At 41.7% G+C, this 24493-nt stretch overlaps 1 protein-coding gene across 1 annotated transcript in view; it reads right to left on the reverse strand.

The window, feature by feature from the left end:
- The window catches only part of DNAH8 (dynein axonemal heavy chain 8), a 332077-nt gene that overhangs the window by 31262 nt on the left and 276322 nt on the right, over nucleotides 1–24493 (reverse strand). The window contains exons 85-87 of the mRNA XM_044930509.2: nucleotides 23097–23213; nucleotides 20935–21036; nucleotides 15179–15339 (exon numbers count right to left, since the gene is read on the reverse strand). Of these exons, the coding sequence (XP_044786444.2) occupies nucleotides 15179–15339; nucleotides 20935–21036; nucleotides 23097–23213 (380 nt within the window). The remainder of the gene's footprint in view (nucleotides 1–15178; nucleotides 15340–20934; nucleotides 21037–23096; nucleotides 23214–24493) is intronic.

The raw sequence follows: 24493 nt of genomic DNA on the forward strand, positions 1-24493 counted from the left end.
TGTAGAAAAGAATAAGTCCATGCATGGGTAAACATTATGGTATAAAACAACAATTACATGTTTCATTGTGGTGTTAGAAAAGAAAAAAGATAAAATTAAAATGCTGAAATGCCAGGAGAGGAGTAATGTAGTTAAAGTTGCCTAAGAATTTAATTGAGAAGAGGGTAAAGAAGTTCGTTTTAGGTTTAATTAAAAATTAATGTTAAAATTTCTAGGGTAATCAGAAAAAGAACAGAAGCACAGTACATAACTTCCAAACTAGCCAAGGGGGAAAACACAAAGAGAAAAATTCATATTCAGCAAAAGATCAAAAAGGATGAAGAAGAAAAGAAACAAAGCATAGAAACAATATAAAAAAGGCAATGTTTTGTATTTATTCTTTGTATCTTATAAATGCTCCTGTATTTTATTCAACATTTAATAAATTGGCTTAAAACTAATCAGACAAATATAAAACGATATATGTACAAGACTGTTTATGACAGTATTTGTAACAATAAATCCTAAACAAGCTCTATAAAAATCTATACATCTAGTAAAAATGGTGATGTAGTTCTATATTAATTGATAAGGTAGAGTTACTGAATTGATATTATTCAGTGAAAAGTGTTATTCACTCAGCTTGTGTTACTCTTTGCAACCCCTTGGACAGAGGAAACTGGTAGGCTCCTCTGTTCATGGAATTCTCCAGGCAAGGATACCACAGTGGGTAGCCATTCCCTTCAAGGGATCTTCCCAGATCTCCTGCATTGCAGGCAGATTCTTTACCATCTGAGCTACCAGGAAGGCCCATGAAATGAAATAGCATAGTACAAAAGCATACGGTATGATCTAATTTTTTCTTGATAATATCAAGTGTATAGTAATAGAAAAACTTTGGTATGATGAGTTTTTTTTAATGTGATTATTACTTTTGGGCTTTCTATTTTCTGTATTGCTAATTTTTCTCAATGAAAAAGTAAGATTTTTTTAAATAAAGAGTATTAAAACCATTTTCATTTTGAAAAATAGAAAAAAAAAATATATATGCCCTTAGATACAAAGCCCACCACAAGGGTTAAGAACTCAACAGAGATGAATCAGCGAGAAATGCTTTAGGTTCCTTAAAATATGTCTTACAAATCCCTAGTAACGTTTATGCTCCACAAAAAATCCCTCTTCTGCCTTTTCTTACAGCATATGGAATGAGAGTCTTACTTTTCTTTCTTTATCTCTAGGTGTGAATTAAACAACCTTTCATGAAACACCCTACTAACAGGCAGAATCTTAAGGAGCTACGGCTAAAATTATCCAGGATTCTCTGCTTATGAAAAATTGTATCCTTTGGGAGAATGGCATTGAAACATGTAAAATATCATGTATGAAATGAGTTGCCAGTCCAGGTTCGATGCACGATGCTGGATGCTTGGGGCTGGTGCACTGGGACGACCCAGAGGGATGGAATGGGGAGGGAGGAGGGAGGAGGGCTCGGGATGGGGAACACATGTATACCTGTGGCGGATTCATTTTGATATTTGGCAAAACTAATACAATTATGTAAAGTTTAAAAATAAAATAAAATTTAAAAAAAAGAAAAAAAAAGAAAAATTGTATCTTGTGAACAGAGGGAATTCTATTCAGCTAGCCTTTAATTCATTTAGGAAACCAGCCGAAGAATGGAGGAGACGCTTCTGTCTTCAGCATTTTCATTGATTGACCGGCATCGGGACGCAAACCTGCATGTCCAAACAACTGCATCCTTTCCGAAAGTCATGGCTTGAGATAGCTGCATCTGGACCCAGGCTTTACAACTGGATTTTGAGTCAGATACAGTAATTACGAGGGTCCTGTGTCAGACCAGTAAATGTTTGTAATCCAACCAGAGTTAAGGTATTAACTCCACATGATCTTTAAGCATATGAACCACACAGGAAGGCCCAATAAGGTAGGAGGTGATTTTTAACAAATCAAAATGGATTTTGTGTAATTTTACATAAAATTTTAATCTCTAAATTAATTTTTGTTGAATAACCTCTATTTAGATGTTGGGGTTTTAGAATATCCCGAAAGATATTTATTTTAAAAGTTGGAAGATGAACATGTCAAGCGTGCACACAGTTGAACATATGAATAGAGAGCAAAATATTCTGGTAGAATGGCACCAAAGACACTTGCAACCCCTTCCTAAACTTTGAAGAATGGTGTTATCCCAGGCTTAAAAATTGTACTATGGGGAAGAGTGGGGAGAAGGAATAGTTTGGGAGTTCGGGTTTGAGATGTACACACTGCTGTATTTAAAATGAATAATCGAATATTGGAAATAAAAGCAAAAATAAACAAATCGGACCTAATTAAAATTAAAAGCTTCTGCACAACAAAGGAAACTATAAGCAAAGTGAAAAGACAGCCTTCAGAATGGGAGAAAATAATAGCAAATGAAGCAACTGACAAACAACTAATCTCAAAAATATACAAGCAACTCCTGCAGCTCAATTCCAGAAAAATAAATGACCCAATCAAAAAATGAGCCAAAGAACTAAACAGACATTTCTCCAAAGAAGACATACAGATGGCTAACAAACACATGAAAAGATGCTCAACATCATTCATTATCAGAGAAATGCAAATAAAAACCACAATGAGGTACCATTTCACGCCAGTCAGAATGGCTGCGATCCAAAAGTCTACAAGCAATAAATGCTGGAGAGGGTGTGGAGAAAAGGGAACCCTCTTACACTGTTGGTGGGAATGCAAACTAGTACAGCCACTATGGAGAACAGTGTGGAGATTCCTTCAAAACCTGGAAATAGAACTGCCTTATGACCCAGCAATCCCAGTGCTGGGCATACACTGAGGAAACCAGAATTGAAAGAGACACGTGTACCCCAATGTTCATCGCAGCACTGTTTATAATAGCCAGGACATGGAAGCAACCTAGATGTCCATCAGCAGATGAATGGATAAGAAAGCTGTGGTACATATACACAATGGAGTATTACTCAGCCATTAAAAAGAATACATTTGAATCAGTTCTAATGAGGTGGATGAAACTGGAGCCTATTATACAGAGTGAAGTAAGCCAGAAAGAAAGACACCAATACAGTATACTAACGCATATATGTGGAATTTAGAAAGATGGTAACGATAACCCTGTATGCGAGACAGCAAAAGAGACACAGAGGTATAGAACAGTCTTTTGGACTCTGTGGGAGAGGGAGAGGGTGGGATGATTTGGGGGAATGGCATGGAAACATGTATAATATCATATAAGAAACAAATCACCAGTCCAGGTTTGATATAGGATCCTTGGGGCTGGTGCACTGGGATGACCCAGAGGGAGGATACAGGGAGGGAGGTGGGAGGGGGGTTCAGGATGGGGAACACGTGTACGCCCGTGGCGGATTCATGTTGATGTGTGGCAGAACCAATACAATATTGTAAATTAATTAGCCTCCAATTAAAATAAATAAATTTAAATTAAAAAAATAAAATGAATAATCGACAAAGACCAACTGTATAACACAGGGAACTCCGCTCAATGTTATGTAACAACCTAAACAGGAAAAGAATTTGAAAAAGAATAGACTCATGTACATGTATAACTGAATCACTTTTCTGTACACCCCAAACTATTACAACATTGTTAATCAACTATACTCCAATATAAAAAAAAGTTAAAAAAAATTTCACATATGCCAAAAAAGTCATGCAAAGTATAAGAAAAATGAAAATAACTCTGAAGGGGGAACAAATCCTATGAAAAAAGGTGATGGGACAACAACATGAAGTTAGCAAAAGTGAAGGAGCCACATGCTATTATATGCATTTTCCAGAAATCTAAATTTCTACACGATTCAGAGTATTCCAAGATCTCATTGTAGCTTTAGATACAGTGAAGATAGAATATGTGCTGAATGGCTGTATTAGGCAAGATGTAGGTATCATTGTCAATTTACCGAGCATCATGAAATATTAATACAACATTAAATCTCTGACTTTATCATGAACTCCGTGTACCCACATTTCCACTGACTCCTGGGCTCTCTGTTTCCTAAGTCAAACAAACCCCAAACCTAACTCATTGTTTTATTCTCCTTTTCCCTTCACCTCAACTGTTTCTTGCCCCATCTCCTTTGACAACATCGATGTCTTCATCCAGCTGCTCAATCTATGAATTCAGAAATAGCCTTCTTCTGATGTCATATTCCCCAGTGCTTCTTGGTTTCTAAGTCCTACGTCTAAATCATTGCTAGGATCCATCTAGAAAATCCCAGCATCTTCATCCCCACTGCCTTCAGAACTGCCCTAAACTGTTTTGAGTGACACCCAAAAGCTTCAAAAGCCAATCTCTGCATTTGCTTCAGCCTCAAGGTCAGGGGACACCTCTCTTCAAGCCCCTCCTTCCCACGCTTTAGGTACAAAGGACTCGGTTCCCTACACACGTCATATCCGTCTCTGGATTGTCCCTTTGTGTAGGTGCCCCAATCTGTGTCTTTTCTCTCACTGAGCTCAAGTGTTTATTTATTTTAAATATTAGTTTATGTATTTGACTGCGTTGGATTTTAGCTGTGGCATGCGGGATCTTCCTGGCAGCAAATGGACTCTCTAGTTGAGGCACTCAGGCTCCAGAGTACGCGGGCTCAGGAACTGCGGTTATGCAGGCTTAGTTGATTCGTGGCTTGTGGGATCTAAGTTCCCTGACCAGGGACCGAAACCCATGTCTCCCACATTGCAAGGTGGATTCTTAACCACTGGATCCCCAGGGAAGTCTCTATTTATTTTAAATTGTACATATTGCAGATGTACAACTTGATGACTCCATATACGTATGCATCCTTCCAGCTCATCATCTTCCTCTTTACTTGCTCTCTGTCCTTCTGCAGCCTCCTCACCTCACCCCCACCCCCGGCACACAGTAGTCACCTCCTCCCCATCCCTTCTCTAACCTGAGAACTCCTGCAGATCCTTTAAGGTGTGAGTCCAATGTGGACTGTCTCACTAGCTTACTTTAACCCCCAAGTTGGAATTTACTGCTCCTTTGCCTTTGCTCTCATAGCAGCATGAATAATACCTCCTGATTTTAGAGTTAACCATATCACACTGCATAACTATTTGCCACTCATCTATCTTCCCTAATAGATGATGAGCTCCAAGGCCAAGGACTGAGCCTTACTGATCTTTGTATCCCCAGGCTGGCTAGGGAATATGTTCTCAATAAATATTTGTTTATTGAATTGAGGCCAACTAGTTTGGATTGCATTAAATCTCAAATATAAAGGAAAACAATTCTCCAATATTTAAAGGGCATGAAAATTTAACTATTTGTTCCTTCTTATGGTAAAAGTATAGTATATTATCATTACTGTCCATTTTTTTCCAGGCACCTTCCCACATACAAAGGGATATATATATATACGCATTCCTCAAAACACAAGAGAATCAGATATAATTTAAACATGATTAAATTTAAACAGAGACCTTTAAAGTTTACAGAGAAGAAGACAACAGTAAATTTCCATGCATACTAAGAAAACCCGAGCTCATTCTCCCTACCTGTTCTAGCTACAAATAAAAAAGGGGAAAGACTCCATATCCGGGATTCTCAGGAGCTCTCTCGGCTCCCCTTCAGTTTGAATCTTTTCTGGAAACATGCTCTGCACCAGTGGCTGGGTGCCAACAGGGCACACCAGCGCAGACACAACTCTCTTGCTCTTGGCTGGCACCAGTCGCGTTCACCAGCTCTCCAGGGAGGGACCGATGGAATTGTTGCTGCTAGATTTCACCTAAGAAATCACTTTCATGGTGGACGACTTCATTTTTTTTATGAGGGGATCTGAAAATAGTCCTCACACTATGGATGAGGGGGACAAACCCCTGAAAAGATGACCAATTTTGCACAGGAGCTGGACAAACTCTCCAGATCGCATCCCCACCACACATTTTATTAGGCACAGGATGCCGGGGCTGTACAGCTTACATTCCTTTTTTCCACAGTGTTTTCTGTTTGTAAAGATAGGAAAGGCAGAAGCCTAGTTAGCTGGTTAGAATGGAGAATTGTGAATATCTCTATATGTCTCAAAGCCCAAGGGCTTTCAAGAAAACTGTCCCTATGAAAGCTCTGAGATGAAGAACAGGAACTATGATACTCCATGAGCTTTGGTCCCAAGTCACTTCTAGAAGAAAATCTCTCTTTGGAGTAAACATGGGACTTGCAGTTCACATTGGACTTGCAGCTTTGTGATTTGAGGGAGATGTCTAGGTCATCTCTGTTGGGTGGGACAGTCAGGGGTCATGAAAAATAAAATGCACACAAAAAAACAGAACGGTCTATAAAATACACAATTAACCATCTAATGAGCTATTAGTGCATTGTCATATCCAAGCCAGCCTAGATTTATCTATATCTTCACACATGAAATATCAATGGGCATAAATTTTTTAATAAAAAGCTGAAGCTCAAAAGTCAGCCAAAACTAAAGGGAATACAGTTAAATTTATCCTGAATGGAAATGAACATAAAAGTTGTAATAAGACATCTGATAAATTTCAGAAGGTAGAAAAATATGCCTAACTGCTAATGATTACAAGAGTGAAAATAATTGTTTCTGACATTGAGGCAGTTGAATGTGCAGAGTACTTGGTATCTTATAAATCTAGATAATAAAATGGGAATAAAATATGCATTTTTTTATGGTTCCTATCACTAAGGTATCTAAGCTCTTGGGAGAGATTTTATTTAAAAGCATTTATTCAGCTGGATGTCCCCCCTCTACTTCAGGGATCGGGCATGCTTAAGCAGGATCGAGGAGATGGTCCCCCCTCCCCCAAATTTCCTTCTTCTCTCAAATGTATGGATACTAACTTTAGAGTACAGATTCCCATCAACAGGTTCTCTACAGTGGCCCAATTACAGCCGCTGGGCCTGTCTGGAAGCAAGAGTGGTGTTGTACATGGTGGACAGTCAGAAAAACTAGTAAGGATTCCTCTAGCTGGTGACATCCACACAGATTCGGTTAGCACATCTTAGACAGGTCACCACTTCTCTAGTTACAACTGTTGTCTCTGTACAAATGCGATCAAACCTCTCACCTGGCTCCAGTCCACATGATACACTGTCTTTCCCCTCAGACACATCCCATCATCTTTCCCAACTCAACACACCCAAACAGGACTCTGTAATTCTCCGCCCCCCTCCACCGGCCACCCCCCAACTCCAGTGCAATCCTGTTCCCAACTCCTCCACCATCTCGGCTCCCGGACCAGGGATAACAGGGAATCCTTTACCTCTTTCATCGCACGTAGAACGTGGAGAGTCACTTCTATTTGGTGTGGGAAGGGTGTAGTTGGGAGGAGACCAGGGGTAGGTTTTTAGCTGGGAAGTTTATGGGTTTCCCTGGTGGCTCAGATGTTACCATCTGAGTATCTGTGAATGTTCACAGATGTTACCATCTGTGAATCTGCCTTCAATGCAGGAAACCCAGGTTCGATTCCTGGATCAGGAAGAAACCCCCTGGAGAAGGAAATGGCTATCCACTTGAGTATTTCTGGAGAAATACTGGGAAATGCCTGGGAAATCCCATGGACAGAGGAGCCTGGCGGGCTACAGTCCATGGGGTCGCAGAGTCAGACATGGCTGAGCAACTAACACCCTTTTGACCGTCATTGCTTACTGCCTCCTGGTGGTCGGTGGGGGAACAGTGAGGCGGTGGAGCACGGCCCTCCAAGAAGGTGGGCTCAGTGGCCAGCAAGGGGGAGGCCAGGAATACAGTCACCACATATTTCAGAGACCAGAGGGAAGAAACATCAACTCTAGAACAAAGCTCACTCAGAGGTTAAGAAAATGACCAAAGCAGGGTGTAGCTTCCGAACTGAGCAGGAGACAGAAATGGGCCAAGGTCCCTGGAAAGAGGGGGACCCTAGGGAAGACCCTAGGACAGACTAAAGAGGGAAGTTCAGAATGGAGAGAGATAAGAGGAGAGTCACACGTCTTACACACCAGCTATTTGCTTCTGGCAGAAATAGTCCTCCATGCGAGGCAGAGCTACAGCACTTTGTATGTGACCTCACTCAGGGTGATGAGAGGTTGCAAGATCCTGGTGCTCAATTTGGGGAAAAGACAGCTTACTGAATCTGGAGCACACCTGCCAGCAGCGGCAGATGAGCCTCTGGAGAGGGCTAAGAGAGACTTGTCACATGACAAAGAAAGCTCGCCATGTCCTCTCTGTCCAGCAGGCAGCAGCAACATACAGATGGAAACCACAGAAGACTCTCGGTCACTGCTCTGTATTCACCAAATCGGTCTCCTTGTGGGGCTGGTTCTCAGCTTCACTCTACCCCCTCCATCTGTCATCATCCCTAATCTCTGCTGGTATCATTACACACGTGTATTCACAGGGTCTCCAAGATGGCCTCTTAGTCCAAACAGCCCTTAAATATAGGGGAAATGTGCTCAGTTTCACTTAAAATAAGAGGAAATAAAGCTATGCTGAGAAGCCATTTGTCACTAGTCATATTGGTGAAAAATAGCTTCACCAACACTCTGCTGACTGAATCATACTGTTGACTGTGTGACACTGTATGTCTCATGTTGGTGAGACTGTAAAACAGTGTCCTCTGTAAGGGAAACTGGAAATACTCATTAATCCTTGATCTAGCAATCCCACCCACAGCAATTTACCATGGAAAATACATCCCTAACAACATGGGAAAACCATAAGCATGAGATTATTAACTGAGGAACCACAGGAGACAGCAAAATATTGGAAACAACCAACAGGCCCATCCACAGGAAAATGGATAAATGAACTATAATACATGTGACCCAGGCATATCTGTTTCTCTGCGCTTTGGTGTTTTGCACTTCAAAGAGACTGTAATTTTTACAAATTGAAGGTTTGTGAAAACCCTGTGTCAGTCAAGTCTATTGGCACCATTTTTTTTCCAACAGCATTTGCTCATTTCATATCTCTGAGTCACATTTTGGTAATTCTCACAATATTTCTAACTTTTATTATTATTTTATTGTATTTGTTACAGCGATCTGTGATCAGTGACCCTTGATGTTACTACTATGACCCGCTGAAGACTCAGATAAAGGTCGGCATTTTAAAGCAATAAACTATTTCAAATTAAGATGGGTACATTTGTTTTTTTAGACATAATTCTACTGTACACTTAATTGGCTACAGTTAGGTTAGTGTGAACATAACATTTATATGCACCAGGAAACTAAAAATATCATGTGGCTTGTTTTATAGTGGTAGTCTGAAATGATATCTCTGAGATGCACCTTTAATGAGGAAGATACCTATGACCATGTAGATAATTACAGGATCATTGTTAAGTGAAAAAAGTGAGACACACACAAATATATATGGCAATATATATAAACATATATGTATATATATAGTTACATATATAATTATATACATAATGGCAATTTTGTATCAGAGAGAAAGGATAATAAGAATATATATGATACTTGCTGCTGCTGCTGCTGCTAAGTCGCTTCAGTCATGTCCGACTCTGTGCGACCCCAGAGACGGAAGTCCACCAGGCTCCCCCATCCTTGGGATTCTCCAGGCAAGAACACTGGAGTGGGTTGCCATTTCCTTCTCCAATGCATGAAAGTGAAAAGTGAAAAGTGAAAGTGAAGTCGCTCAGTCGTGTCCGACTCTTAGCGACTCCATGGACTGTAGCCCACCAGGCTTCTCCGTCCATGGGATTTTCCAGGCAAGAGTACTGGAGTGGGGTGCCATTGCCTTCTCCAATATGATACTTATGTATGAGCAAAAAAAAAGCAAAACAGAGGAGATAAGCCAGAAGCTAATGCATTTGGTTGCCTGTGACAGAAGGGGGAATGGTGGGAGGGCTGAGACTTTTCTAAGAACCACATTATATAGCTGTGACTTTTGAGCCATATTCATGTTTCACATATTTAAAACAATCAACAAAAATTTTTAAAAAACCCTAAAATGTAATAAAAATAGAAACAAGTGAATGTACCTATACATCAACTGAAGGCATAAACTCACAGAAAAAATGATCTGAAGAACTTCTGAACATAGTGCTCTGTACACTCTCAATGGGATATATTCTAGGGGACAAAAAGAGCTGCAAAAAAATCTTGACCTCCAGTTGGTACCTCTGTTGTTGGTCATATGGTACTGGTGGTAAAAGGGAATAGTATTCCATAGTCCTTTCCCCTCATGTTCTCAGCCTGCCTTTTGTCTGTGGAAAAACTTTAACCAAAGAATAAGTTTAATCAGAGAAGAGAGAAAATGCAGAAACAAAGGGAAATAGTCCAACAAGACTAAATAATAACAGTTCAGTCATTAAGCATGGTCAAGAACTTTTAGTACCTCCTCAAGGGCTATCAGATCAGATCAGATCAGTCGCTCAGTCGTGTCCAACTCTTTGCGACCCCATGAATCGCAGCATGCCAGGCCTCCCTGTCCATCACCAACTCCCGGAGTTCACTCAGATTCACATCCATTGAGTCAGTGATGCCATCCAGCCATCTCATCCTCTGTCGTCCCCTTCTCCTCCTGCCCCAAATCCCTCCCAGCATCAGAGTCTTTTCCAATGAGTCAACTCTTCGCCAAAAGTGGCCAAAGTACTGGAGTTTCAGCTTGAGCATCAGTCCTTCCAAAGAAATCCCAGGGCTGATCTCCTTCAGAATGGACTGGTTGGATCTCCTTGCAGTCCAAGGGACTCTCAAGAGTCTTCTCCAAAACCACGCTTCAAAAGCATCAATTCTTCAGCACTCAGCCTTCTTCACAGTTCAACTCTCACATCCATACATGACCACAGGAAAAACCATAGCCTTGACTACACGGACCTTTGTTGGCAAAGTAATGTCTCTGCTTTTGAATATGCTATCTAGGTTGGTCATAACTTTCCTTCCAAGGAGTAAGCGTCTTTTAATTTCCTGGCTGCAGTCACCATCTGCAGTGATTTTGGAGCCCAGAAAAATAAAGTCTGACACTGTTTCCACTGTTCCCCCATCTATTTCCCATGAAGTGGTGGGACCGGATGCCATGATCTTCGTTTTCTGAATGTTGAGCTTTAAGACAACTTTTTCACTCAACACTTTCACTTTCATCAAGAGGCTTTTGAGTTCCTCTTCACTTTCTGCCATAAGGGTGGTGTCATCTGCATATCTGAGGTTATTGATATTTCTCCCGGCAATCTTGATTCCAGCCTGTGTTTCTTCCAGTCCAGCGTTTCTCATGATGTACTCTGCATATAAGTTAAATAAGCAGGGTGATGATATACAGCCTTGACGTACTCCTTTTCCTATTTGGAACCAGTCTGTTGTTCTATGTCCAGTTCTAACTGTTGCTTCCTGACCTGCATACAAATTTCTCAAGAGGCAGATCAGGTGGTCTGGTAGTCCCATCTCTTTCAGAATTTTCCACAGTTTATTGTGATCCACATAGTCAAAGGCTTTGGCATAGTCAATAAAGCAGAAATAGATAATTTTCTGGAACTCTCTTGCTTTTTCCATGATCCAGCGGATGTTGGCAATTTGATCTCTGGTTCCTCTGCCTTTTCTAAAACCAGCTTGAACATCAGGAAGTTCACGGTTCACATATTGCTGAAGCCTGGCTTGGAGAATTTTGAGCATGATTTTACTAGCGTGTGAGATGAGTGCAATTGTGCGGTAGTTTGAGCATTCTTTGGCATGCCTTTCTTTGGGATTGGAATGAAAACTGACCTTTTCCAGTCCTGTGGCCACTGCTGAGTTTGATAATGTCTAAGCCATATCCTGTGAGCTGCCTTACAGATACTGAAACCCCCACCAGGTGGAAGAACTTAACTACATGACGACTAGGCTTGTCGCTGTGACAAAAACTGCCACAATTCTGGGAATTAACCTCAAGGAAACGGGAACAAACTGACCCTGGAACTAAGGATTAACTGTACTTAAAACAATCAGGATGATGCTGGTCAGACCACCGATGACAAATTTTAAGATGACTGTCAGAGCTGACTGTGCTGTTTCTACATGTAGCCCTCTGCTTCTGTCTATATAAGCTTCTGCCCCTGACTGTCAGTGGAAGGGAGTCAGCCTTTGGACAGGCGTCCGCCCTCCCCACCTGTTGCTGGCATCCAAAGTCAACCAAAGTTTCCTTTCCACCAACTTGCCTCTTTATTGGCTTTTGAGCAGTGATCAGCTGGACCCCACTTTCCATAACAGTGTACTTTGCAGCAAATGAGTAAACAAACTGAAGTGCTGAGAACCTGAGTTCTCCCAGTGGGAGAAAGCAGATCACTGTGTGAAATGAGCAAGGACAAGGAAGAGCCCTGAGGTGTATTGGTGCTGGAGTTACCCATGAGCTCATGATGTTTTAAAAAAACACATATCTCCTATCTCTGCCCACTCAGAGTGTCTATCAGCACACACACACACACACACACACACATAAACACACACACACAAATAGATGTGGTTATGTATGAATATAGCTGTAGATGAATAAACAAACTGATAAATACAGAACAAAAGAAAAGCTAATGGAACAAAATGTTAACAGTTGGTGAACCTAGATAAAGCGTATATGGGTGTTCACTGTACCCGCAACTTTTATGAGGGTTTATAATAGTTCAAGGAAAAAAAAACAATAGTTTGTCTTTATCATTGCCTCCCATCTGAATTAGTTTGGTTGCTCTTCTCTGGACTTTTCTAGCTCTGGTTTATCTCTCTTGAGAGCCGGTGACCAAAACTGCCTACAGCAATCCAGTCATAGGAATGCCATCCCTGTAAGCCAGGGTGAGACACTGTCAACCTGGTTTCATATGTTCCTTGGTAGGATCTTGTGGTACCTGACAGGATCAGACTCTCTAGGTACCAGCCAATGTGGCTCCTGGGGCTCTTGCCGAGGATGGAATCAGAGTTTAGAGCCCTTATAAGTGAACCATTTCGATGGCTAATTTACAAGTACATTAAAACTTACTGGCCATTTTTCTGCCCATTCCCTCGAACTCATGAGATCTTTCTGTGGACTATCTCTATTAATTAGACTCTCCACGGCCTAGGAGAATTTACTACCGCTGACACATTCAACAAATGTGACACTATTCAACAAATAGTGCCTGAGTAGCAGGCACTATTTATCCCTGGAGCTACAGTAGTGAAAACAGGCAGACATTTCAGACATAATGGAGCTTATGTTAATAAAGATTTCAAAGGGAGGAAAGGAAGCCAGGTTGATAGACGACAAGCAAATAAATAAGTGAATAGAGAGTTGGTGATACAATTGACAGGAAAAAAGCAGGCAAGGAGGATGGAGTTTGGGGTGGGAGTTGGGGAGTGGTTTGCAATTTTTAAATAAGGCAGCCAGGGAAGGCATCTTTGAGTAGGTGACATTAAGACCGGAAGAGGTGAAAAAGTGAGCCCCAGTGATACCTGGGGGAAGGATGTTCCAGGAGGTGTATTCTATGGTAGGAAGGACCTGTGGTGGGAGCCATCTGGCCTGTCCAAGTAACAGGAAGCTAGCAGAAGCTGGAGCTAAGCACCGCAATTGAGGGAGAAGGCAAAAGGAGACCAGCTGATAGGTCGGGGTCAGATGGCATCACTGGGCTTTGCAGGTCACCTGTAGGTCATGGTCAGCTCTTGCATTGACTTGGAGTGAAGACAGGAGCCTCAGGAGGGTTCTGGGCAGAGGAGTGGTTTGACACAAGTTTCTAAAGTCTTAGCTAAATTAAAACTCCTTCCCACGACTTCCCCAGTAGTCCACTGGTTAAGACTCCATGCATCCACTGCAGCGGGCACAGGTTCCATCCCTGGTCAGGGAACCAAGGTCCTGCATCCCTCACATGGCCAAAAAATTAACTAATTAATTAAAAATAACTCCTTCCCTGTGTGCTCTCTTTCAGATGATATTAATTCACAGCTGGATTTCTGAGTATTCCCTTTCATTTCTTCAGTTCTTTCCTGTCTCCTGCTAACTTACAACAGTCTCTTAAAATAACATCTAGAGCTGCCACCAAAGTGCCATAACTGTTCTGTCATGGGGTCCGAAATGAGTGATGGCCATTTGTGGGTATTTGGGGGTCACGGCCATGACTTTGAAGATGAAAAGAGGCGTGGTAGAGTTTAGAGGATGTGGAGGGGTGAGAATGAATGTGAGTGACAAAGAGGCCAGGAGGCCAAGCCTCGTGCTGGGGCAGGGAGTATGCTCGGGGTGGAGAGAAGATACAGTGGGAGCAGGGATGTTGGGCCAGGACAGAGAACCAGGAGGTGGAGATGTCCACGCCCCATCGCAGACCCGCCGGACCTGCTGGACCCGCCACTGCAGGTGAGTGACCAGGAGCAGGGCACAACTTACTCCTCCCAGCTGTCACAGCTTAGAATCTGCAGCAGGAGTCTTGGTTTCTTCCATTTCCTGAAATGAGCCACTCTGCTGGACATAAACTCCTGGTCTTTGGTCATTGAGCCCCAGGCATGAACATCCAGGGAGGTTCTCAGCGGGGGCTTCTTGGAGTCCTCTCTGTGGAGCTGGGTGGTCTTGGGTTCAGGTAGGGGGCGAGACCTCATCCAAAGGACGGGCCTGAGAAGGGGCCTGGGACTGGATGCATGTCTTATCTCTTCCCTCACCACCTCTTACCACAGTGACCGGGGCAAGAACATCACGCGGAGCCCCTGTTCCTGGGCTCTGCGTCTGTGTCCTCTGCACCCGTGCTCACAGCATCCTGCCCTCCAAGGCAGCTACTTACACAAGGATGCAGGGGAGCGAGTAGAGGGAGAGGGGCCATCTCCGAGAGGACCCGCAGAAACACATGTCCTCCTCCTCTTCTCTCTGCCCTCCTGAACCTTTTACATTCTGTTTATGACCATTATGTTTAATAGATTTTTTGAGATAAAAGGCAAAGAACTAGGAGGCTACTGTCCTACCAGATCAGTGGCATTAAGACCAAGAACACCAACTGGTTTTATGACACAACAGAGGAGAAATAATCAATGCATAAATTAGAGCTTTAACACTGTCATAAACCCCGGAGCAGCAGGATTTAGCGATGGGCAAGCAGGCCAGGATAGGACAAAATTGTAATTGGGAGACAGGAAGTAACACTACTGTTTCTCACAGTAAAATAAAAAGAAGGGAAAGGAGAGATATTAAGAGAGCAAATGAAGTGCACAGACTTTGCCAGGCTGGGTTATATCCTTTCAAATTAAAAAATGCTGGGAACTTACGTGATATCGGCATTTGGGTGAAGCCCAAAGACTTCGGGGTTATCTAGAGATGGCAACGACTGGATGTATTCGAAATACTGATCCAAGGTTTTGCACACAGGGATTTTATACCCTGTATAAAAACAGAACGACGGTTCAAACATCTTCTCACTGAACCAGACCTATATCAGAGAGAAAACAGGAGAAATAAATTGATGAATATCCAAATGAAAACCCCAAACTGCCACTGTCAAGGCGATAGGGTCACCTTATTTCCATTGTAAGCATTTTTTATATTGGATTTGAAAGATCCTTAACAAAACCACTGATAGGATAGTTAGACATATGCGTGCATGCTCAGTTGCTTCAGTCATGTCCGAGTCTTTGTGACCCCAACAGACTGCAGCTCACCATGGGATTATCCCAGCGAGAATACTGGAGAGGGTTGCCATTTCCTCCTCCAGGGAGTCTCCCCGACCCAGGGATCAAACCCACTTCTCCTCTGGTTCTTGCACGGCAATGCAGCTGGGTTCTTTACCACCGAGCCACCAGGGAAGCACAGTTAGACATAGATTAAGGAAAGAGAAAGGCCACAATATAAGAACAATGAAAGCCGGTCTCTGTTTAACACCAAAGAAGATCATTTCTAAGGGTGAAGAGGGGAGAGCCAGCCTTGCAAGCCCACTCTCTACTGGAGTAATCTGACAAACCTTGAGTTCACTTTAAAAAGGCAGGGGAACGGATTGCAGAAGCAATAACCACATACACAGACACACAGACACACACACACACACATGAGAGCACATCTGGGCATTTTCACTGCCTCCCTTCTCCCCAGAAACAGGGCTTGTGCCTGGGGGCTTATGCTTGTGCTCAGCGTGGCCCACAGTGGCACTGAACACTCCATACAGCCAGGAAAACTTCTTATAAATATCTCTCCTCCACCCTGAGCTGGAGCGCACCCTCTGTTAATTAAGTTATGTCCCTGGACACAAGAAGCAAATATATCCAACCATCTTATTGTTTGCCTTAAGACATCCCTTTCTCATTCTGTGTGAACTGATTATCTATAAGGTAACAGCGAGAGAACAAATAAATACTTGGTGTGGACAGACTTATTCTGAAGTGTAGAAAAACAAATGTTGAATGCCTATGAGCCTGCTTTGAGGCAATGACTTCTGTGTCTAAAGGAGTGATTTTCACAGAAGGGAGGGAAATAATGGGATGATGGGAAGAGCAGGGATGCAGGCTGGATGTCCGAATCACTCAGAGGACTCCATGTGGAAAGAAATGGGGATTGTGTTTTCCTTCGATTGGTCACACTTTCTCTATTATCTTCCCTCCATATCCTGCCTCTTCCAGCTCTTTTTAGGTCCAGTGATTGCTCTGAAACACCCTGTTCCCTGGTTCTCCCTTTTTTATTCATCACAGTTCTATTCTGTTCAACTCCTGTCCACAAGGCATTGAGCTTAGAACAGGAACAGATTGCAAAGACGAGACACGCAGTCCTTTCCTTCAAGGAGCTTGTGACCCAGTATAGAGAGAAGCCAGTTACATAATCACCACAATACAAAGTGCACTAAGGTAAGAGACAGAGGAAATAAAAATAGGCAAAGTACTAAGGAGGCGAGCCAGGGAGAAAGAAGAGCCAGATGGGTGTCAGGCAAAGCTTTATCTAGGAGGTGATTTTGGAGATATACCTCGAAGGATAGGATTTTAGCAAACGAACTTGTGACTGGGGAGACCACACACGCAGGTATAGAATAACTGATGCAAAGATGTAAGGCAGGTTGGGTACATGATGAAACCAGTGTATTTACCCTAAGATAAATATAACATAGAGGGAAGAGATCAGACAGAAAAAGTGAAGTGAGGTCATATTATGGATGACTGTGGATGTCAAGGAGAGGACCGGTGCATAACTGAAAAAATGGGGAGCAGTTGAAAGTCATCAAAGAAAACAGTGCTATGATTATGGTCATTATTTAGAAAGATGAGGTTTTTAGTGATGAAGATGACAAGAGTGGCAAAGGCCATGGGGTCTTCAGCACACAGACAGCAGATGACCACGCTGAGTTCTGAGCTGCCGGGTGACATATGCATAAAAAAGCAAAGGGAACTTTCTTCTTGTTTTTCCACTTCTTTAATAAAGTTCAAAAGCATAAAGAGTAAATCCACGAATAGCTAGATTTAAAAACACAAAAACAGGTGAGTTGCACCAAATCTGGAGGACACTTTTGGTATAATCAAAATACAGAATATGAAATCTACATGGAATTACTTCAGGACACTCTGAAAGGTAGCCAGACAAAATAAGTTCTCTTCAAGGACAAAGAGCAAAGTTCTACAATTACTGGTTTTAAGGGACACAGGCCATAAGATGCTGAGAACAGAGAAAACAGACAAGGATTCAAAGATAAGTTCCAAATTGCAAGTCACAGTGACAGAGGATCCGATTTTAAGGCTCTGGTTTTCAACTGAAGCCATTTTCCCTCAGGGAATATGGACCAGGTAAAGTGGCAGCAGATGACAAGCCTTTGCCTCCCTAGTCACCCACATTCTGTTTGAAGACATTAAGCTGAATGTTGATATTTTTCTATATTGAGCTGTCTTATATAAATTTTTAGGAGTCTCCCAGGTGGCATCAGTGGTAAAGAACCAGCCTGCCAATGCAGGAGACTTAAGAGATGCAGGTTTGATCCCTGGGTCAGGAAGATCCCCTGGAGGAGGGCATGACAACCCACTCCAATATTCTTGCTGAGAATCCCATGGACAGAGGAGCCTGGTGGGCTACCATCCATGGGGCTGCAAAGAGTTGGACATGATTGAAATGACTTAGCATGCATACACCCATGTATTTTTTAAAGTAAGTAAATTTTTTTATATCAGGCAAATACTAAATAATCAGTATTAAAAGTCAGTAAAGGTCAATTCCCTTTCCTTCTCTTCCTTGATCTCTCTCAGTTGACATTTCTTCTTTCTTGATACATTAAAGTATATTAAAGTACTCAGGAATTTGTCCTCAGTTTCTTTTCTTTTTTCATCCTTTTCTCTACACTTTCTTCTTAGATGATGATCTCATCTCATCTCCTGACTTTAAATGCCATCTACATATGACAAATTCCAAATCCTTTTTTCCAGCCCTGGGCTCTCTCCTGAGCTCCACCCTGTAAGTCCAACTGCCTGTTTATCTTCATCCATTCTCTTATTCAACAAATATTTATTGAGTGACTACTATGTGAGAGATCCATTCCAGGTACAGCAATGCAAACAGGTGAAGTCCCTGCCCTTATGGAACTTCCAGTCTTAGACATCTCCACTTGGATGTCCAGTAGGCATCTCATAGGTTACACGATGAAAACAGATGACATATGCATATAAAAGCAAAAATTAGGAAATTTCCACCCCCAGCGAAATTTCTTCCCCCAGAAATTCTTTCTCTTCTCTGTAAATAATCCCATTCTCCATCCAGTTACTTAGGTCAAAACTAGGAGTGATCCTTGACCCTGTCCCTTCCTTCCCCATCATCATTCTGCTGGTAGTGTCTGTACGATATGTCCAGAATCTATCCACTTTTCACAGTCTCCAGTACCAAAACTCAAATTTGGGTACTTGTACATATTTTAACAAATATGCTTACTGCTGCTGCTGCTGCTGCTAAGTCGCTTCAGTCGTGTCCGACTCTATGTGACTCCATAGACGGCAGCCTACCAGGCTCCCCGTCCCTGGGATTCTCCAGGCAAGAACACTGGAGTGGGTTGCCATTTTGTTTCCTCTTTTAAATCTCAGATACAGAGGCAAGTTCATCATATTCATTTGTTATTCTCAGGTCTCTAGACCCTTTTCATTTTAGTTTTTCCCATTTAGCCCTTATATTCACTCCTAGTCTCCTCTTTGGGGGCTTCTATTTAAATATACTTGATATATATCCTTGAAAGTATGTATTTATCCTTGAGAAATTACTCAGGTACCACTCTATAGGCCTCATTTTATTTTTTGAAAGCTCTGCACTTGATGCTATGTTCCTAAGATTTATGCATGATGTCATATGGACCATTTCTTCCAAGTGCCGCATTGTATTCCATGACAGGCATACAACATTTAACTCCTCTATTCCTCCTCTAACTCCTCATTTAACTCCTCTAACTCCTCAATCCGACAGACCCTCAGGTTGCTTTCTACTTTCCACTCTCCCAAACAATACTATGGATAACGTCTTTGTACATGTCCACATAACTGTTTGAGAATTACTCTGCGACATACACTCAAGAGTGGGATTCTGGCTCAGAGAGTAGTCCCATCACACACGCTTCATATGACTCTGGGCCACCAGTGCGCCTTTGAAGGATGAGCGATGGCAACACATGTGCTCATCCTCTGCTGCTTATCTATTCTCTCAGGCTTCTTATCTATTCTCTTAGGCTTGTTCATCTCCACAGTGGATGCTGTGATGTGCCACCAAATCCTTCTCCAGGACCCAGGCACTGGCTCCCCCAGCTGTCTGGAGTACTGGCTACTGAGGGCTCACAACACTGTCCCTCCCAGGAATTGCCCTGGAAGGGAGCTGCCTCAACCAAGATCATGCCCTTGGGGGAAGGGAGGACCACAGGCAGAATCCCTCTAAGAGTCCACTTCCGGAGAATCAACCGACAATGGTCGCCTGCAGCTCCGTGCACAGTCTTGCCACACATTTTTATACATATCCATATGTGGGTTTTTTTCCCTAGAACTATTCTGGGATGTATCTACCCATAATACTTAATTTTGGTTCAGTTTTGCTCAATTACTTCCCTGGAGATCTGCTTCTGCATATCCTTACCAACACTTATCATCATCCACCTTTCTCCAAATACAATTTCAAGAAAAACCTTAGTAAAGGTTGAAAAACAATTCAGATTTCTGGTCAACCTCCAGTTTACCAAAATACCCCCAGAGCTTATGCTTTGTCTCAGGTCTCAATTTTGTTAAAGTGGGAAAAAAAACTAAGAATTACCAGTTTAGATCTTAATACAGAGAACCCAAATAACCATAAAATACTCCTATATCTGATTTTTTTTCCACTTAGGTAACATATATTGCATCTTTAACATGCAAAAGTTTTAAGAACAATTTGAGTCTGGTAGATTCTTGCCTGAAGAATCCCAGGGACAGAGGAGCCTGGTGGGCTGCCGTCTATGGGGCTGCCATCTATGAGTAGGACACGACTGAAGTGACTTGGCAGCAGCAGCAGCAGCAGCAGATGTACTTATACCATTCATGCTTGGTGTGAAAGCCAGAATTGCTAAGAGATAATATTTTCTAGAAAATGTTTACTCACATGACCTATGCAGATTTTACTGGGCACTGAGAAAAAAAAAAAAAACCACTTCATCAATTTTCAATTGTCTATCCTAATGGAAAGAGATGAGAAAACTCAAATTTTGGCTCATTCTCCGATCACTTATCTTGGGGCTTGAAATTGCCCTGAAGACTTGCAATCAGAGGAAAAGACAGAGGTATTATGTCCAATATTTTTATAGAAGGGGAGGTGGACATGAGCAGCTAGTCTATACAGAAGATTATAGATCATTGAGAGTTGACCTTTGTTCTGTTTTGGACCACAAGTAGATTGCTAGTTGGTTTGGTTTTGGTTTGGTCGGCCGATTCTTTTCAGCGGCTCTGCTCTATATTTTTTCCCTTTCAGTTTGGCTTACCTATTACGAACCAAAAATATTCTTATTTAATAGGAAGATGCAATGAGATGTGTATCTATGGTATTTTTTCCTAAGTTGACTTACTCTAGCAAAGCAGTTAAGTAGACGTTTATCAAAGTCGTCGGTGACTCTGCCCCCATACTGCACCTCTCCAATCATGTACCGAACGGTATTCCACGACACACCCTTTTTTAAAAAATAGAAAAGAGTTATTCGTTGTCAACCCAAACAAATAATTCTAAACATTTCGATTCTTTCTCTAAAAGAAAGCTCTGAAAAAGGAAGCACTAGCTAGACTGCATTTAAAATTACTCATTATCTTATATTAATAACTCTTTTGCTCTTACACGACTGGAATTGCTATGGTTTGTTCACCAAAGAAAAACTTACAATACTAAACATCAGTGAATATATTGCTCATTGATTATGTAAAGTAGGGGGAAAAGAAGACTATTTTTCAGTCTGTGGATGTAATTACCTATAATGTTCATTATAGTAATGCCAAGCTGTTAGAGCAGAAAAAAGTCACGTTTAATGAGGAAAGGAGAAAAATCAAGTAATCAACGCTTGAATATGCTTTCTTAGTAATATATTTTCTGAATCTGTATGAGAACATCTAGAAAATTATTCACAAGGTTTTTCTACAATGCAATCTTTCTCTGACTCATTGTGTGAGCTATGACTACATCAAACCATTTATTAATTTCCATAGCAATCTTATACAAGCAACACATTTCAGATATTAGTAGTTCTTTATTTTTAAAAAGTTTCAATACATTTGGGGTAGGAGAAGTAAGGATGCTTGATTTTTATTTACTTTCTCTTGGTTAAAATTTTATTTTTCAGCTACATTGCCTTTCAAAGCAGCTATTTCAAGATAACTGTCATTTGTACATAAAAAAAATGATAAACAATTATAGATACGAACCCATATAATTTTTTCATCAAAATGTCATACTCAAATTTAATATCCCTTTGTAATTTCTAGGAAAATGATGGTTTGATTCTAGATTTCTCCCCTAGCCAGATAACAATTCATCATGGCTCACCCTCATCACACTGGTACTGTAGAATCTTGATTATCTTTGTGAGAGGGTATCTACTGTGAGAGGGAAGAGAGGGAGAGATGACAGGCAACTCGTATTTACTGAGCCCTGACTACACACCATACACACAAATAATAACTTGTTTATTCCTCTTGGAAACCATGACCATTTTATGGATGAAGAAACAGGTTCTGAGAGGCTCATAAACTTGCTCAAAATCACAGAATAAAAAACAGATTTCGAACTCCTTGGAACACACATGTGAAAGAACAACTGAGTTTGTGTTCTTAGTCCGGTGACCCTGAGGAAGTCCATTATTCTCTTTAGCCTAGTGTTAGTCATTCAGTCCTGTCTGGCCCTTTGAAACCCCATGGACCATAGCCTGCCAAGCTCCTCTGTCCATGGGATTCTCTAGGCAAGAATACTGGAGTGGGTGGTCATTCCCTTCTCCAGGGGATCTTCCCGATCCAGGGATCGAACCCAGGTCTCCTGCATTGCAGGTGGATTCTTTACCATCAGAGCCACCAGGGAAGCCCTTAGCCTAGTACCCCATCAGTAAAACAGGGATGATGGTAATGCCTTCTCTATCTGCCTCACCCAGTTGTGAAAATAAAAATGAGAGCCTGCACACGAGTACCCTGAAAACTGTGAAGTGCTACATGACCAGTGATCGTGGTTACAAATCACTGCTGTTTATCTGCATAGCATCTGTTAAGATGTGACTTAAGGTGCAAAGGAAATTTCACGTGGGCTGGGAGATAGCATCCTCACTTCTGAGGATTCTGAGGTGGCATGAGTGAGATGAAGGAAGGAAAGTCTGATTCAAGGTACACTTTCTCCGGAAGTACACGGAGGCACTGGGATGTGACGTGAAGAAGGCTGTGCTGTTTCTGAAAACAACGAGTTCATCCATCACAGCTCTGACTCTGCTGTGCATGTGCTTGGGAGAGACAGAGGTAGGGTGAGGGCGGGGGACACAAGTGTGAAATGGAGAGCCTCAGTGCACTCCGATGGGCAGTTGAGATGCGACTGGAAACGGCTGGACCAGTAAACAGGTGATTGGAATGACTGATCCCTTTTGGAAGAACTGCGGGGAACGTTAGCAGGGTCACTGCATATCCCAGACCGCGAATGTCTCTAGAACTTTGATTTAAAGACAGCAATGAAAACAAACAAGCAAAAAGAAATAATTTCACTCACTTTCTTAATGTCACATTCATCAAGGTGATTCTGAATAAACTGAACGCTGGCTGAAAAGTCGGCAGAATTGAACTCATAAGGAATATTCCATCCCAAGGGACCAAATTTGCGTCGCTCCTTAAAAACACCAAAGAAAAGTTAAGTATTGAGTGAGGTTTTTAACTTGTATTGCAGCTGATTCCTTTTTATTATTCAAACAAACTACAGTAAAATTAAGGCATGATACTGAAGTAAGTTGACATCATAAAAGAATATATCCCAAACCATTATTTGGTTTGGGATACAGCAAACATTAGAAATACTTTTCCTTGGCTCTAGATGGTTGACAAAAAAAAAAAAAGCAAATCTCCGGCTATTTGCCAAATTGGAGTCCGGGGTTTAAAAAGTCTACGTCTCCACTGTCAGCTCAAGAAAGTTCAGTAGGTGCTCGAAAAATAGCTGTTGAAGGAATTCACTTGTTCTACATTGGACTCCTGAAAGTTTCAAATGTTAAGTGTAAGGGTTTGAATTTTTGCTTTTCAAGTTGAATAACCTAAGCTCACAGGGTGTTCAGACTCCCTGCTAGTATCACTTTGTAATCTTGCAGTTTCAGATTTTGAAAACTAAACATTTTCTATTGTAAAACATGACATATCTGCCTTAAAACATATTGCCCTTGTTTGTTCTCTCCTGTGAACCAGTGGTTAATCATTTCAAATCATCAAATTACTCATAAATAATCAAACAGGGCTCAAGCCAAATGACTCAATTGCTTTGATATTCTGAGACCATTTTAAAGGTATGTGAGTGTCAGAGCTGATATTTCCAGACCCTGATCACCTAGCTAACCACATATATTAACACAAATGTTACCATACCATCAGCTTTCCCTGCCTCAGCACACAGTCAGTCTAAGAAAAGTTCAATTATTTATTCAGGTTAGCTCCTGACCATTGATCCAAGTGTCACTCTTGTGGAGAGTAGAATCCTGATACATTGGTGGGAAGATACAATTCCACTTCTCTACCTCTAAATGTGTCCTAGATTTTCTTTCTCTTTTTTGCTTTCCGTAACCCAACACACATACACAGACATAGACACACACAGACACACACACACACGGTTTTCACAAGCCATTCCAATACTTCTTCCTGCAGCTGTTCCATGCTTTAGACCACGAATAACACTACCATTTAAAGGAATCTAAATGAATTTTCATTTGGGCAAATTCACGGACAAGTCAGAGAAGAAACTGAGAAAGTGAGAAGCTTTAATTACTGATTTTTGGTAAAGAAACCACCTGCCAAGGCAGGAGACACAAGAGATGCAGGTTTGATCCCTGGGCCAGCAAGATCCCCTGGAGAATGAAATGGCAAACTGCTCCAGCATTCTTGCCTGGAAAATTCCATGGACAGAGG

Source organism: Bubalus bubalis, chromosome 2 (genome assembly GCF_019923935.1).
Source record: "Bubalus bubalis isolate 160015118507 breed Murrah chromosome 2, NDDB_SH_1, whole genome shotgun sequence".
NCBI lineage: Eukaryota > Metazoa > Chordata > Mammalia > Artiodactyla > Bovidae > Bubalus > Bubalus bubalis.